The 16945-nt window shown below is 35.9% G+C and overlaps 2 protein-coding genes across 3 annotated transcripts in view; one reads left to right on the top strand and one right to left on the bottom strand.

Moving 5' to 3' along the window:
- timeout (circadian regulator timeout) overlaps positions 1-16945 on the bottom strand; it is a 351606-nt gene that overhangs the window by 277653 nt on the left and 57008 nt on the right. For both annotated transcript variants that reach the window (XM_090175814.1, XM_090175815.1), the window contains exon 7: positions 5479-5542. In XM_090175814.1, coding sequence (XP_090031940.1) covers positions 5479-5542 — 64 coding nt within the window. The remainder of the gene's footprint in view (positions 1-5478; positions 5543-16945) is intronic.
- LOC149943831 (uncharacterized) overlaps positions 1-16945 on the top strand; it is a 181201-nt gene that overhangs the window by 131504 nt on the left and 32752 nt on the right. The window lies entirely within an intron of this gene.

The raw sequence follows: 16945 nt of genomic DNA, 5'->3' as shown, positions 1-16945 counted from the left end.
CAAATTCCATCGGGGGAAATTTCCGCCCTTTTCTAAGTACCAACAAAAAGACCAAAAAACACAAAATAAATAAAACAGAAATACTGGCGGGGAGAAGTTCGTCTTGCAGCGCATTAAGAATCAACCGGCAAAACGGAATAGAGCAACACTGTTCTTGTACAATAACCCACTCTCCCTCTATTTTTTACTGCGTCCTTGAACCTAGGGTTGGAAAAAACTATTTTTTCAAAATCACCTTTTTTCGCATTTGCTACGATATTCCCCTAACCATTTTGAAATATTTTCGCTGACTTTTTAAGGTGAAAATTAGACAATATTTAACTTTTATAAGAAGTTAAAAAATTTAATTTAAATAGAGTTATATTTTAACAAAACTATTTTCATTACCACGTTTAAAATTACAATAACTTTAAAGGATCTAAATAATAATCATTGAATTTGTTACAGAACTATAAAATAAATACCTTCATAAAATATTCTGGCTTTTTCCTGACGTTTTACAAATTATAAAAATTCCCTTAACTCTTAATAAATTTTAATGCCTATTTTTAAATTCCAGGACTTTTCCTGACGTTTTATAAATTATTAAAATTCCCTTAACTCTTAATACATTTTAAGGCCAATTTTTAAATTCCTTTACTTTTCCTTACGTTTTACAAAATATTTAAATTTCCTGACCTTTTGATGAATTTTAGGTCTTAAATAATTTTAATTTGAACTTTCCTATGACGTTTTACAAATTTTTAAAATTCCCTTAGCTCTTAATTATTTTTAATTTGAACTTTCCTATGACGTTTTACAAATAATTAAAATTCTATTAGCTCTTAATTATTTTTAATTTGAACTTTCCTATGACGTTTTACAAATAATTAAAATTCTATTAGCTCTTAATTATTTTTAATTTGAACTTTCCTATGACGTTTTACAAATTTTTAAAATTCTATTAGCTCTTAATTAATTTTAATTTTCAAGATCCTTGACCTTTACCCTGGTTTCCTGGACCCTGACCCGTAGCGTTCAGCATCAACAAGCTAATGTGTCTTCCAAACTTCACTGACAATGCGAGTTCCACCAGAGGCTCCAACGAATTGAGCTCGAGCAACTTGTCCGGTCCCTCTGACTCGATTCTTCGGAAATTTCCTCTCTATTTGCTTCCGAACTTCTTTAAATTATTCGAGCGTCGGAAGAAAAAGGCGCCGACTCAACAAGTTTCCAAAGATAGCGACAAAAACGCCTCCGAGCGTGACTATTTCTTCGGCTCGCAGTGCGAGAAAGAATTTACATAATCATTAAGACTAGCAAATATTCTACCCCTTCTTCGCGCCAATTCTCGGTTCTCTAGTATTTTTCGCCGCTCTAGCAAACACGATTAGATTTCTCAGAGCATCTTTAACCTCCGTTTTAAAAATAGACCAATATCTGACAAAATTACCAGTCGATAAAAATGACGTAAATTCGTTAACTCGTTCTGAATTATTTTATACGCGTTGATTTGGATATTTATATCAACTTATCAAGGCTGCCAAAAGTTATATTTTAAAAGATTAGCGTTTTGAAGGTCGAAATTTAGATGTCAATTCGCAACCGAAACGAGTCTAGGCGGTGTAATGGTGCTAGCTGCTTCGACGTTACTCCTATGATCTAGCATCTGCCACAGTCAAATTATAAAGTCATACGATCGTATTTTCTTAGATAAACTTATCAAAATATAAATAATATTACATTAAAATGCAAGTATACTTATTTATACAGGGTGAGCTGAGAAGTATGCCTGTTTTTATCCCACATTTTCTTACGTTGAATTAAAAGAGCGCCTGAGAGCTTCCAAGTGTGGCCTACTAGCCCCGGGAAGTAGGCTGCAACAAGCGCATAACCAAGCAACAGGGAAATGCGAACATTAAGGTTTGGGTTCGTGTGATAGGTAAAAAAGGACTTTGTAAACAAATCGAGGTAACCAGCGAAAAAAGGTAACTTAAACAGTATTTTAAGTCCCTGCTGCTTGGTTTTTCGCTTGTTGCAGCCTACTTCCAGGGGCTAGTAGGCCACACTTTGAAGCTCTCTGGCGCTCTTTTAACTCATCGTAGGAAAATGGGAAAAAACAGGCATACTTCTCAACTCACCCCTTACAACTCCTTCAAACACGGTTGGCAAGAGCCAGCCAGACTGGATTAAACCACCCTGGTTTAAACCGGATTTAACCACCAAACAAAATCCATGGTTAAAACCACTTTTTTTATAAAAAAAAATTGAGAAATTAATTAGAAACATTGACAAAATTTAACCTTCACTTTTTGTCGCAAGTAATGAGAGCTAACATATAAGCAATTAGGGTATCTTAAAATTAATTTTGCGCGTGAAAATACGCTGCCATGTTAGGGTATAAAAGCGGGTAAATAAGTCTGCTATACCTCACAATGTAAAGGTACTGTCACGCGCAAAAACTTAATTTTGAAATCGAGCAATTTGAGCAATGAGGGCTTGATATAACAAATTGATCATTTTTTATTAATGGTTTTAACCAGTTTAAACCACCGGTTACAACCGGATTTAACCATACTGGATTTTTCAATTTTTAAAAAAGCCGGTTTTTTGCCAACCCTGCCTTCAAATTTTTGCATCACCCATTGAAACACCCTGTATAGTAAAATATATATTTTTATATATCTCTCTCTATCTTTGCGGGTCTCTAGCGGCCGAAATGTGGAGTTTTGTTCAGGATGTTCGGAAGTACAACTTATCCAAATTTAAGAAAAATTGGCCGAAAGCCATTTTCAATAGAACTGTGTGAGGGCTCTTTTACGAATAAAGATGAATAAAAACTAATAGCGTCTGCTTTATCCTCTCCCTATCTAGCTTTCAATGGCGAACCAAAGGGGGCGTAGCGGTATTTTTCGGTAGTGAATAGTAGTCATTTCTCTCATACGATTGTGGTATATTACACTTCATCCACGTCAAAATAAAGAAATTAAATAATTTTTGTGAAAAATATAGTGTTGTTAATTTTCCGGAAAAATAAAATGCGGAAAAATTTCCAGAAAATTTTCCGCAAATCGGAAAAAAAATTGAAACATTAATTACTTTTTAAGGGTTTTTAATGTTTTTAAATTTTATCGATATAAAATGTCTAATATCAGTAAACAAACTAACAAAACATTAATAGTGTTACATTGTTAATCAGTTTAAACTAGTCTAGAGGTTTAGTTTTACTTTTAGATTCGAAAAAATTAGGGGAAAATGCCGCTTTATTTAAATATGTAAACAATGTATTAGACTAATCACGGAATGAAAACTTTTTTTATTAAAAATTTTATTTTTTTTTGGAAAAATACGGAAAATTTCCGGAAAAAAAGGCCTCACTTACAACACTAGCAAAAATATTAAAATAATAAAAACCAATTTACAAAAACCAATTATTTGGTGAAGAATAATTTTGCAAAAAAACATTATTTTTGAAGTAAATACGCGTAGGCATGAGTTTGATTTTTGAACAAAACATTTTTTATTTTTAAATTCTGAATTTAACCGCTTTTAAAAATAAGTTTTTTTTTAATTTCTCCAAATCATTTTAAAATAATATTGCTTTTTTAATTTTAGTCATAATTAATGGCGGTTTCATAGGGTGATTTCGATTAGAGCAGTACGGGAGAAAATGACAACGAAATTTAGTTTTAAAGTACGATGAAACCACGAAGATATTTATACGCGTAAATTAAATTAGAAAATAATAACGTCTTTTCTTAAATCATGATACATCGCGGGGCAGAAAATATCCAGTCTTAAAAAGCTATTAAGTGGTTTCCTACTAATTATATAAAACCCGCCCATTTAAAAATATTATCTATCCTCAGCTGCGAAACGCAAGACTCGTTAATTTAATTAATGCGCGCCATTTAAGGGGAACGACATTTCGCGCCGGTTCGGGACATTTAATGGCGGCCAAGTCATAATAATTATTTAATTTGCTCGTTTTATAAGGCTCCCAGAAACATCATCATAAACATACCATGTTATAACCACATTTAGGTTTAATGTATCTCTAATTATATTAATGTAAGCCATGAAGTAGAAATTAAATATTAATGTTGTCGTATTTTAAGTTAAGGCTGGGTTATTGAACTTTGAGGAGGTTGGATTACGACGCTCTATCTGTAACTGAAACGCGTCAGACGCCCATAGGTGAAGAAGGGCATTTTATGTTGATTTCTCAACAGCGCCCTCTGTTGCGGTTAAATAGAAGCTCGTGAAAAAAGTAAGAAAACAATTACGAAATTAATTTATAAAAATTGATTTAATTTTATATGTTAGAAAATAAGTAACAAGATTAATAAATAGGTTACCTATATCACGCTCAAGTGAAATAATGATAAAATAAGCAATTTAGGTAAATCTAACCTCCTACACTTTAATAACCCTGGTGAAGGCGAAAAATAAATTCGTAAACGCAGTGACTGACGCGACATCTACTGTCAGAAAAGATAAATGCTTATGATGCAATACCCTTTTATATTTCTACGAAACGTAAAAAGCATTTGGGATATTGTCAATGACTTGGATAAAAAGATTTCAGTTCAATACAATTTTTAGTAGGCTAGGAATTATTTTGGAATTTAAATAAAATTGAAACTAATTAAAAAAAATGTCCTTCCTTTTGCCAATTACATTAATTACTAATTAATAGCGAAATCAAAACCATAATTACCATACCATACTTAGATTCTAATGTTTCAATATTAATTTATACCATCGCAATTAGTGATGTGCATTTACCGGTAAAAATAAAAACTGTAAATTTACCGGTAAAATTACTCGGAAAATTACCGGTAAATTTACTTTACTTTTTTATTTAATCAAAATAATGGTTTGATGTCACAATAATTATGAAAATAATATTTTAATTTGACCATAGCCTTAGGTTACATTAAACTTAGAGAACCTTCCTAGATAACCCCTTAGAAATACATTTAAATGTATGGAACGTAAAATCACAGTGCCGGGAATTCGGAGTTTTTAACAGGAAAATGATTTGGTTTTCTGGTCCAATGTAAAATGTAATTGTTTCTTCTTTTATTTGAAGTTTAACAAAATATTTTTGGGTGTATTTTGCTTTATGAAAGAAATTGGTAAATTTACCGGCTCACATCTCTAATCGCAATACGCTTTTCGCTTGATATAACAAATATAAATTCTAAGTACCTAGTGTTTAAATTAAATTCAAACCAATTAAAACTTTCAACAGGTTTGTAAACTTTTTCATTTACAGAAAGTCGCCTTCCATTTTAAAGACCAAATCCTATAAATTAGTCAACAAATTGAACGCATTGAACAAATCTTTTAAGATTCTTAATAGAACTCGAACTAAACAAGATCGTATCCCCTTTTAAATCAAACCTTTTGGAAAATCCTCTTGACGAATACGCAAAGAGTTCAAAGCTCGAGCGGGAAATTCAAATCAAGATAAGCAATAAAAATGTTTCCTACCGTTTGATGAAATCGAAAAAATTGAACTCTTGCTCCGAAATCCTGACAGAAGTAGAAGCCAATTCTGCAAATATTAATTAAAAATCAATCCTTTTAATTGGTTCGTCCCCCCTCTTAACTAAGCAAATATTAATTCCCCCCTCCTTCCCAGTTATTGTTCCTATTCTGTCCCTAAAAGTCTTCGGCTAATTAAGGGATAATGAGGAAGAGTCCTCTTCATTCGAGACCAAATAAAAGCGGAACTAGGTCAGTTTTGGGACAATTGACTTGCCTGTCTTCAATGGACATTTCCTCCGGCTAAACTCTCTCAGTCGCTTCCTGAATTATCGGAATTTGAAAGGCCTTTTAGCCTTTGTACTCTACGGCTGAGATATTCCGCGTGTTTATTTCGGTAAATGAAATTACCGACTGCCATAAACTTCAAATAAACTACAATACATTTAAAAATCCCGAATAGAACGGATTTAAGAAAATTAGCTCGTTATAAAGATACTTTTCAAACCAATTACTGATATGAAAGAGTAATGTTTAGTGAGACTTATCAGGGTTGCCACCAAAGTTTGAGATTAAAATCCCCTGACTATTCCCTGACCATTTTAAGAGATTTTCCCTGACTTATTGAGGCCTAAACATTAACGTTGTAATTTACTTTTATCAAAAGTTAATAAATTTAAATGGACTTATATTTCAGTAAAAAGGTTATCGCAATGTTGAAAACATTGGCCAACTTTCATGGAAATAAATGATAATAATAGAATTTGTCATAGATCTAGAGTAAAATTTCCTTCAAAAAGTGTCACGATAAAATTGAATTTCCCGACTTTTCCCTGAATTTTTACAAATTCTTAAAATTACCTGACATTTCCCTGACTTTTTAGGCCTATTTTTAAATTCCCTGACTTTTCCCTGACGTGTGGCAACCCTGCTTATGTAAAAGAAAAATTGTTATTTTTTATCTTATTTTATTTAGACGTTTTACATTTACAACCAAAATTTAATTATCAAAACAAGTGTTTCCTTTTAACCAGGTAACTTTTTGGCATGTTAAGGCTTAGCAAAAAACCGATGTTATGTTCGAGAAAAGTTTCCAGCTTTCTAATATTTCAACAAGCACTATATAAATAGTAACTTATGAGTCCTGGCTGTCGGAAATATTACTTCTTGGCAATTTCTGGGAAGATGTTTTATTTAAGCGCCTATTAAGAATTTCTACTTCAGTTATACTATTCCCAACTAAATAAGAAAAAGTTTGTAACTAATATTTAAAATAGATTAATAGGTCATTTAAAGGACTTTATCCCTGTTAGTTGAAAACAATTGCTTTAAATCCTGACTGATCTAAATCCTGACTGGTCGAAAATAGCCACTTTACGATATAAAGTCAGACAAACAGAAAATTTAACATTTTAAAAAAAATTCTCCAAATAAAGGTCGGATATAATTGTAAAGTTATTAAGGGGGACTTGTAGGAGGTGCAGACTGTACACGCAAAGGTACGTCTACACGCCTGCAAGTTCCATCTACACGTTTTCGGAAGCTAGCTTAACCCGTCTAATAACAGGCCATCGAATTAAATTTTCCTACATTTTGGCATTTTTTCCATTCATATAAATCGCTGGAAAGAGGAATTGAGGAAAGAAAAAGTTAAAGTGCGCTGATTTTGCATTTGAAACGAGCCCTTTCGCCCAACCTGCCGCCCCCTGCGCTTGATTAAGAGAAGCCACCTGGCTTTTTCGAGTTCATTTCAAAGGAACAGAGAGCGAGTTCCTTCCGCAACCCCATCTACCGGCCTCCTTTTAATCAATAACGAAGAAAATTCTACTTAAGCAAGGACTCGAAAAAAATTGCGCATCCGAAGTATGAAAAGAAAAAAGTTGCTAAAAAATAAATGAGAGGGAGGGAGGAGGTCGGCTCGAGCAATCTGAGCCAAATTATAAAACTGGGTTGCGGATGATTGAAGCCCATTGATTACTTCAAATGGATTAAATTTGAATTGGAAATGGCTATACGTAAAAATATTCGGAGCATTTTCCTCACCGAAAGAAGTAGACAAACAATTGAAAGTTCTAATAGGCTAAAGGCAATTTCATTAATATTCGTACAAGGATATGACGAAAAAATTCATAATAATGTTAAGACTGATTTCAACGATGTAGATGCCAAATTTTATCTATTTCATGAGTAGGATTTCAAACCCACAGCGATTTATTTCGATACAGTTTGAAACTTTTCTCGATTTGGTTCGATATGATTTCAAACCTTTACCCAGTTCACCGATGAGGTTTCAAAACCCTTCGCGATTTCGTTCGATGTAGGTTCAAACCTTTCGGGACCTAATCAATAGGATTTCAAACCCAGTTTCAAACCTTTCGGGACCTAATCAATAGGATTTCAAACCCAGTTTCAAACCTTTCGGGACCTAATCAATAGGATTTCAAACCCAGTTTCAAACTCTTCGTTATTTCGTCTTTGAAGTTTAAAATCCTTCGCTATTTCATCGCTGGGATTTCAAAACCCTTCGCTATTTCATCGCTGGGATTTCAAAACACTTCGCTATTTCATCGCTGGGATTTCAAAACACTTCGCTATTTCATCGCTGGGATTTCAAAACACTTCGCTATTTCATCGCTGGGATTTCAAAACACTTCGATATTTCATAGCTGGGATTTCAAACCCTTCGATATTTCATAGCTGGGATTTCAAACCCTTCGATATTTCATAGCTGGGATTTCAAACCCTTCGATATTTCAAAGCTGGGATTTCATAGCCGGGATTTCAAACCCTTTGCTATTTCATAGCTGGGATTTCAAACCCTTTGCTATTTCATAGCTGGGATTTCAAACCCTTCGCTATTTCATAGCTGGGATTTCAAACCCTTCGCTATTTCATAGCTGGGATTTCAAACCCTTCGCTATTTCATAGCTGGGATTTCAAACCCTTCGCTATTTCATAGCTGGGATTTCAAACCCTTCGCTATTTCATAGCTGGGATTTCATAGCCGGGATTTCAAACCCTTTGCTATTTCATAGCTGGGATTTCAAACCCTTCGATATTTCAAAGCTGGGATTTCATAGCCGGGATTTCAAACCCTTCGCTATTTCATAGCTGGGATTTCAAACCCTTCGCTATTTCATAGCTGGGATTTCAAACCCTTCGCTATTTCATAGCTGGGATTTCAAACCCTTCGCTATTTCATAGCTGGGATTTCAAACCCTTCGATATTTCATAGCTGGGATTTCAAACCCTTCGATATTTCAAAGCTGGGATTTCATAGCCGGGATTTCAAACCCTTTGCTATTTCATAGCTGGGATTTCAAACCCTTTGCTATTTCATAGCTGGGATTTCAAACCCTTTGCTATTTCATAGCTGGGATTTCAAACCCTTCGCTATTTCATAGCTGGGATTTCAAACCCTTCGCTATTTCATAGCTGGGATTTCAAACCCTTCGCTATTTCATAGCTGGGATTTCAAACCCTTCGCTATTTCATAGCTGGGATTTCAAACCCTTCGCTATTTCATAGCTGGGATTTCATAGCCGGGATTTCAAACCCTTTGCTATTTCATAGCTGGGATTTCAAACCCTTCGATATTTCAAAGCTGGGATTTCATAGCCGGGATTTCAAACCCTTCGCTATTTCATAGCTGGGATTTCAAACCCTTCGCTATTTCATAGCTGGGATTTCAAACCCTTCGATATTTCATAGCTGGGATTTCAAACCCTTCGATATTTCAAAGCTGGGATTTCATAGCCGGGATTTCAAACCCTTTGCTATTTCATAGCTGGGATTTCAAACCCTTCGCTATTTCATAGCTGGGATTTCAAACCCTTCGCTATTTCATAGCTGGGATTTCAAACCCTTCGCTATTTCATAGCTGGGATTTCAAACCCTTCGCTATTTCATAGCTGGGATTTCATAGCCGGGATTTCAAACCCTTTGCTATTTCATAGCTGGGATTTCAAACCCTTCGATATTTCAAAGCTGGGATTTCATAGCCGGGATTTCAAACCCTTTGCTATTTCATAGCCGGGATTTCAAACCCTTTGCTATTTCATAGCTGGGATTTCAAACCCTTTGCTATTTCATAGCTGGGATTTCAAACCCTTTGCTATTTCATAGCTGGGATTTCAAACCCTTCGCTATTTCATAGCTGGGATTTCAAACCCTTCGCTATTTCATAGCTGGGATTTCAAACCCTTCGCTATTTCATAGCTGGGATTTCAAACCCTTCGCTATTTCATAGCTGGGATTTCAAACCCTTCGCTATTTCATAGCTGGGATTTCATAGCCGGGATTTCAAACCCTTTGCTATTTCATAGCTGGGATTTCAAACCCTTCGATATTTCAAAGCTGGGATTTCATAGCCGGGATTTCAAACCCTTCGCTATTTCATAGCTGGGATTTCAAACCCTTCGCTATTTCATAGCTGGGATTTCAAACCCTTCGCTATTTCATAGCTGGGATTTCAAACCCTTCGCTATTTCATAGCTGGGATTTCAAACCCTTCGCTATTTCATAGCCGGGATTTCAAACCCTTTGCTATTTCATAGCTGGGATTTCAAACCCTTCGATATTTCAAAGCTGGGATTTCATAGCCGGGATTTCAAACCCTTCGCTATTTCATAGCTGGGATTTCAAACCCTTCGATATTTCAAAGCTGGGATTTCATAGCCGGGATTTCAAACCCTTCGCTATTTCATAGCTGGGATTTCAAACCCTTCGCTATTTCATAGCTGGGATTTCAAACCCTTCGATATTTCATAGCTGGGATTTCAAACCCTTCGATATTTCAAAGCTGGGATTTCATAGCCGGGATTTCAAACCCTTTGCTATTTCATAGCTGGGATTTCAAACCCTTCGCTATTTCATAGCTGGGATTTCAAACCCTTCGCTATTTCATAGCTGGGATTTCAAACCCTTCGCTATTTCATAGCTGGGATTTCAAACCCTTCGCTATTTCATAGCTGGGATTTCAAACCCTTCGCTATTTCATAGCTGGGATTTCATAGCCGGGATTTCAAACCCTTTGCTATTTCATAGCTGGGATTTCAAACCCTTCGATATTTCAAAGCTGGGATTTCATAGCCGGGATTTCAAACCCTTTGCTATTTCATAGCTGGGATTTCAAACCCTTCGCTATTTCATAGCTGGGATTTCAAACCCTTCGCTATTTCATAGCTGGGATTTCAAACCCTTCGATATTTCATAGCTGGGATTTCAAACCCTTCGATATTTCATAGCTGGGATTTCAAACCCTTCGATATTTCAAAGCTGGGATTTCATAGCCGGGATTTCAAACCCTTTGCTATTTCATAGCTGGGATTTCAAACCCTTCGCTATTTCATAGCTGGGATTTCAAACCCTTCGCTATTTCATAGCTGGGATTTCAAACCCTTCGCTATTTCATAGCTGGGATTTCAAACCCTTCGATATTTCATAGCTGGGATTTCAAACCCTTCGATATTTCATAGCTGGGATTTCAAACCCTTCGATATTTCATAGCTGGGATTTCAAACCCTTCGATATTTCAAAGCTGGGATTGCATAGGAATATATATGCTATTTAATTTACTAACTTCATGCATTTGAAAACAAAATCTATATTTAGAGAAATAAATCTTTGATTTTCACTTAAGAAATATAAACTATTTTACCATTTTATCACAAAATATACTAGTAGCTAAACATGTTAACAATAATAAAAGTATAGACTAGAATGACTTGGTATAGGAATTTATCCTATAGCTAAATCTAGCAATTTAGCTGACAATTGTAAGTGTTTGAATTTGAAATGGGCAAAATATCAAAATTATAGGATTTTATAGGACTTTTTGGGGATTCTGCTAAAAATATAGGATGATATAGTACAATTTTGAAAATATAGGATTTTATAGGAATTAAAGGACCTCTGGGGGCCCTGCAAAACCCTTCGTTATTTGATAGCCGGGATTTCAAACCGTTCGCTGGGTATTCAGATTCTATTCTATCTACCAATCTTAAAGCCCAAACGAATAATTTAAATTAACACAAAACGTTCCCTTAGATCACCGTACCAGAAATAGCAAAAACCCATTTATATATTAAATTGAAACCCAACGAAATAGTGAAATATCGTCACGTTTTAGCTTAATGCGGTCGGGGACGGCGGAGCGAGATAGTCAAAACGAAAATGATCTTCGGCGGAACGAATACCCTCGCTACCAAGAAGGCCCCCATTAGCTCTCCACTGACGAAGATGGCGCCAGAGAAAAAACCCTTTACGGATACGCAACCATCAAAGAAGAACTTTCTAAGCAACAGAGGAAATTCGTGTTAAGAACTATCAATTACGGACACGTGCCTGGCAGAACAAAGCGGGTCGGGCCTTGCCCGGGCCAAGAGAGAGAGAGAGAGAGAGCCCGAGTACGAAGCGTGGCCCAAAACAATCAAACAAAAACGGTTCATCCCGTCTCCGGCAGGGCGCGCGGCTATAGGCCCCGAGTCTAGACACCCCGAGATCTTTAATATCATCAGCGGGGAAAAATCGTCTCAGGAGGCGATGAAGGACCAGCCAGGGATATGACCTAACACCGAGTACGAAGCTCAACCTGCCCTTAAAATCGCCTACGGTTCCGTATCCGGTGACGTGTGTCGTCGGTGCTATATTTGATAATACAGTTAAAGTCGGGGATATCCCGTATTTAAGGGGGGGGGGCGAGATGAGCGCCAAAATGTATCAAACGAAAAGGTCCCAAGATGTCCATTAAGGAAAGGGGGGTGTCAATCCCCAAATCGGGGAGGATTGGAGTGTAGCCCCGCCGGAAAATGGCTGATGGGGTCTATCTCGTGACAACGCGGGGCCTCTCGCCTTTTACTAATTAGAATGGCGGGCTCTCCCGGGAAGAGGATGGTCCGCTATATTTCGATCAGAGAAAGGCTGCCGGAACACGGCCCCCTGGCGGAAACAGGGGGAACTCGCCACGGCCAATACGCTTTTGCTTGTATAGAGAAATACGGCTGATAATACAACGCAATCGTGGCCAAGAGGAATTGGCCTTTTACAGAAATGAACTATTTGCGCTTCGACCCAATACATTCGAACGACGTTATGTCGAATAGTTACAGAAACAATTATGAAGCCAATTAATGATGTTTTTCGTTGGAGGCACTTGAGTTCCCCGAGTTAGTTTTAAGGATGGTTCACACGGGCAGTGTTTTACTGATTGTCTCTATTTTCTCGTTTTACCTCCTTTTCCCGTTGTATCTGGCGCACGGGAAAACGACTGTGCACACGGACAAAATTTAACGGATTTAAGGAAGTGGTCACCTTGTAAATGTCTTAGAAATGTAATCATTTTGGTAAGAAAATGTATAAACATTTTGGAATAATTTTTAGTTAATTAAAAAAATCACTAAGTTTAATCCATGATTTAAACCATGGTTGAAACAAGTGAGGTTTAAACCAGGCAACCCTGCGTCGGATGACGTCAGTTTTAGGGAACCAATGAGATCATCGGCGTGCGCTTCAATGGCGTCGGATGACGTCAGTTTTAGGGAACCAATGAGATCATCGGCGTGCGCTTCAATGGCGTCGGATGACGTCAGTTTTTAGGCAACCAATGAGATCATCGGCGTGCGTTTCAATGGCATCAAATGACGTCAGTTTTAGGCAACCAATGAGATCATCGGCGTGCGCATCAATGGCGTCGGATGACGTCAGTTTTTAGGCAACCAATGAGATCATCGGCGTGCGCTTCAATGGCATCAGATGACGTCAGTTTTAGGCAACCAATGAGAATCCGGGTTGATCTGATTTTCTTATGGGGAAGGAGCTTGTAAAATATCAGAACTAAATAATTTGGATCTCAAGAGAATAAATATTGAAGCTAGTCAACCTAAAGGGGTCAATTTCAATCAACTGTTTTAGTGTAGATATTTCTAGAATACAGGATTGGCTAATTTAAATCAATTTGAAATCAAGAATAAAATCAAGTTATTATTTTGAAAAATAATTGATTTAAATCATACTACGTATTTTAATAAAGGAATAAAAAATTATATTAATAGTTTCTTAAAAAAAATTAAAACAGAAAATCGGAGCTTACTAAAATAGTTATTACTAATTAAATTCCATTAAGATTTCATTTAAATCAAGGCGAGCTAACTCATAAAAGTAAACTATCCATTAATTATACAGTAAAAGACTCATTAATTGTATCAAAATCTATAAATTCGATAAAATAAAAAAGTGCCCACCCTGACCTAATATAAGTCGGTTGATAAATCAATTTAAAATTAGGCTATTGCGTTGAGCCACACTTGGTACTAGTACCACTTCTAGGTGAGTCACCAATAAAGGCACTACGGTTCAAAAATAACATCAATATTATTTGTAGTATCGTTAACGGTTAAGCACGTAGGGTTCAATACAACTATTGTCCCAGCGATTTTCCAGAATTTCCCAGCTTATTTTGTCACAAACACTTTGCTAGTGTAGCTCTCCGTGTCATTGCTAGCTTAAGCATTCTTTTCACTAAGAATCTACTCATTTCATGATTGATATTTGAACTAAATTGGTTCCATACTGTTATATATGTTATATACAAGAGAAGTATTAAAGGGAAATTTTTATTCTTTAGGGCAAACTACTTGAATCTTCAAAATTTACCGGTTTCCCGTAATTTTTTTTATTTCCCTATTATTTAGGAATTTCTGGTATTTTCCCTGATTTTAACAAAAATGGAAATTTCTGCTATTTTCCCTGATTTTTACAAAGATAGGAATTTCTTATCTTTCTCCTGATTTTTAAAAAAATTAGAATTTCTGATATTTCCCCTGATTTTTACAAAAATGGAAATTTCTGGTATTTTCCCTGATTTTTACAAAGATAGGAATTTCTTATCTTTCTCCTGATTTTTAAAAAAATTAGAATTTCTGATATTTCCCCTGATTTTTACAAAAATGGAAATTTCTGGTATTTTCCCTGATTTTTACAAAGATAGGAATTTCTTATATTTCCCCTGATTTTTACAAAAATGGAAATTTCTGGTATTTTCCCTGATTTTTACAAAGATAGGAATTTCTTATATTTTCCCTGATTTTAACAAAAATGGAAATTTCTGGTATTTTCCCTGATTTTTACAAAGATAGGAATTTCTTATATTTTCCCTGATTTTAACAAAAATGGAAATTTCTGGTATTTTCCCTGATTTTTACAAAGATAGGAATTTCTTATCTTTCTCCTGATTTTTAAAAAAATTAGAATTTCTGATATTTCCCCTGATTTTTACAAAAATGGGAATTTCTGGTATTTCCCCTGATTTTTACAAAGATAGGAATTTCTTATATTTTCCCTGATTTTTAAAAAATGGAAAGTTGTGATATTTTCCCCGATTTTTCAAAAAATGGGAATTTCGGATGTTTCTATGATTTTCAAAAAAAAATGGTATTTCTCTGACATTTCTGTCGGTAATTTAATCCCTGGATATTTCCAGGTTTCCCAGGTCTTTTTGAACCCAGCAAAGTAAATATTTCCATAATAACAAGAGTTGGTAACACGTTTTATAATTAGTTTAAATTACAAAAGTAAAGATAAGTAGGTATTCCAGGAAAATACCCTGACCTGATGAAAATTTTCTTTTTCGTCGAAACAACCTGATCGTACCCGCCAACGTTGCTAATTCGAATCATTCCACTCTATAGAAATTGGAAATAAAATGTCGTCGCGAGGGCGGGGGGCGCTGTCAGAAACACTGAGCCCATTATTATCTTCGGACGGCGGATTAGCATCAAAATAGGAAAGCGGACTTGGCACGCGAGCATACCCGGATTATTTTCGTCGGCGAATTAATTAATTGTCCATGACGGCTGAATGACCGCGACTACGATGGTCCGATTCGAAGTGGAGCGCGCGCCACGGATTTCCTAATTAATAAGGACCCCCCCGCGAACACGCGCTTTTGGGATCGGTCAAAAACTAATTTATCATTTCTGAGGTCGCCAGCAAACGGACCTCCGATGCAGCGGCGGCTATTTTTAGAGGGGATTGCGAAGATATGACCAGAAGGGATGGAGCATAATGACTCGCGAATAAACTTACGAGGGTCATGGAAATTTACTCGAATATTATATTTCTATGGCACTGGCCGAGTAGTTGGAGAAATTGTTTTTCGCAGACTGGAAATAAGATAAAGTTAGATATAAATTTTAACACTCTAAGGCCTATTTACAAGACACAAAATTTTGGCAACACATCGTTGGCCATAGTGCTTACAACCAATTCGCGGATAACAGAAGAGGATCCGGGTTCGATCGCAGCTTGTGGCACTGGTTGAAAGCTCACGAACTCAACACGGAAGGAGTGGTTCAAAGCTATCTCCCAGTCAGGGTTGGCTGATTTAAATCAACTAGATTTAAATCATTGATTTAAATCAATTTTCATTAAGTATTTTTGAAAAAGAAAAAACCTCGCCAATTGCTATAAATTAGGTTTAAATATTATCTTTCTTGTACTTCCCCCCTAATGTTGCATTGGATTGGATTCTACCTGTGGGTGGAGATTCCGCCGAATTTGTTTTATGAAGTACCAAAATGGGTTTTAAAAAATAAAAACTTCTATATGATTATTAGCTTAACTTTAATAAGTAAAAATTAATACATATTTCTTTTAGGTAAAATTATGATACTAAATTATATAAAGATTTGAAATTTTAATTTAAATCAAAAGAGAAAAAAAAACAATAAAAATCCGATTTAAATAAAACAAAATCGATTTATTTGATTTTTTTTAATCCAAAAATTACGAACTATGCTCCCAGTAGGTCAAAGGGGTTTTCCCCCGAGCTCTTCGACTTCCCCTTTCCATAAAAACATGCTGACGTTCATGTTAAGTGTAGGAAGCTGTTGGCTCGCGTGGCTTGAAGGGCTTGCCACCAACCTCCTACGCAATTCAACAAGACATCAAGTATTTAGCTTCACGAGTCTCTAGTTGTGACTTCGATTGTGCCTGCCTTCCGGCCTGTATCTTCATACCGAAAATGGCCGACGATTACGACGCCGACAATATTTTACTAAACTGATCGGCGGCGTTTTTGACCGTTATTTTGAATTATCGACTAAGACTATTACTAGCCCGTGCTACTTTGATCCACCATGCCGGCATCATTATGACATCTGTGTACGGTACCCGTTTAATGTTAAGTGCTGGATATGTGAGAAAATATACCTATAACCGCGAGAAGTTTTTAACAGCATTTAATGACTCATTTATCTTGTAATAAAATAAATGAAATATCGGATATTGAATGCGATTGTTCGGCAAGTGAATCTATCCATTATATGGCTGAAGATGAAGTTATAGATGATCAAATCATCAATTATCTCAATGAGTTTTTTGTTAGATGAAAAAGCCAGCCTAGTGTGATAGAATTAAAAATTGACAGTGGCCGAAAAAGCTCTTAATTCGTTTATGACATCGAACGTGGGTTTTC

This window comes from Leiobunum rupestre, chromosome 5 (genome assembly GCF_980474605.1).
Source record: "Leiobunum rupestre chromosome 5, qqLeiRupe1.1.hap1, whole genome shotgun sequence".
In the NCBI taxonomy this organism is placed as follows: domain Eukaryota; kingdom Metazoa; phylum Arthropoda; class Arachnida; order Opiliones; family Sclerosomatidae; genus Leiobunum; species Leiobunum rupestre.
The sequence above is the reverse complement of the archived record's forward strand: the minus strand, read 5'-3'. Positions and strand labels throughout refer to the sequence as shown.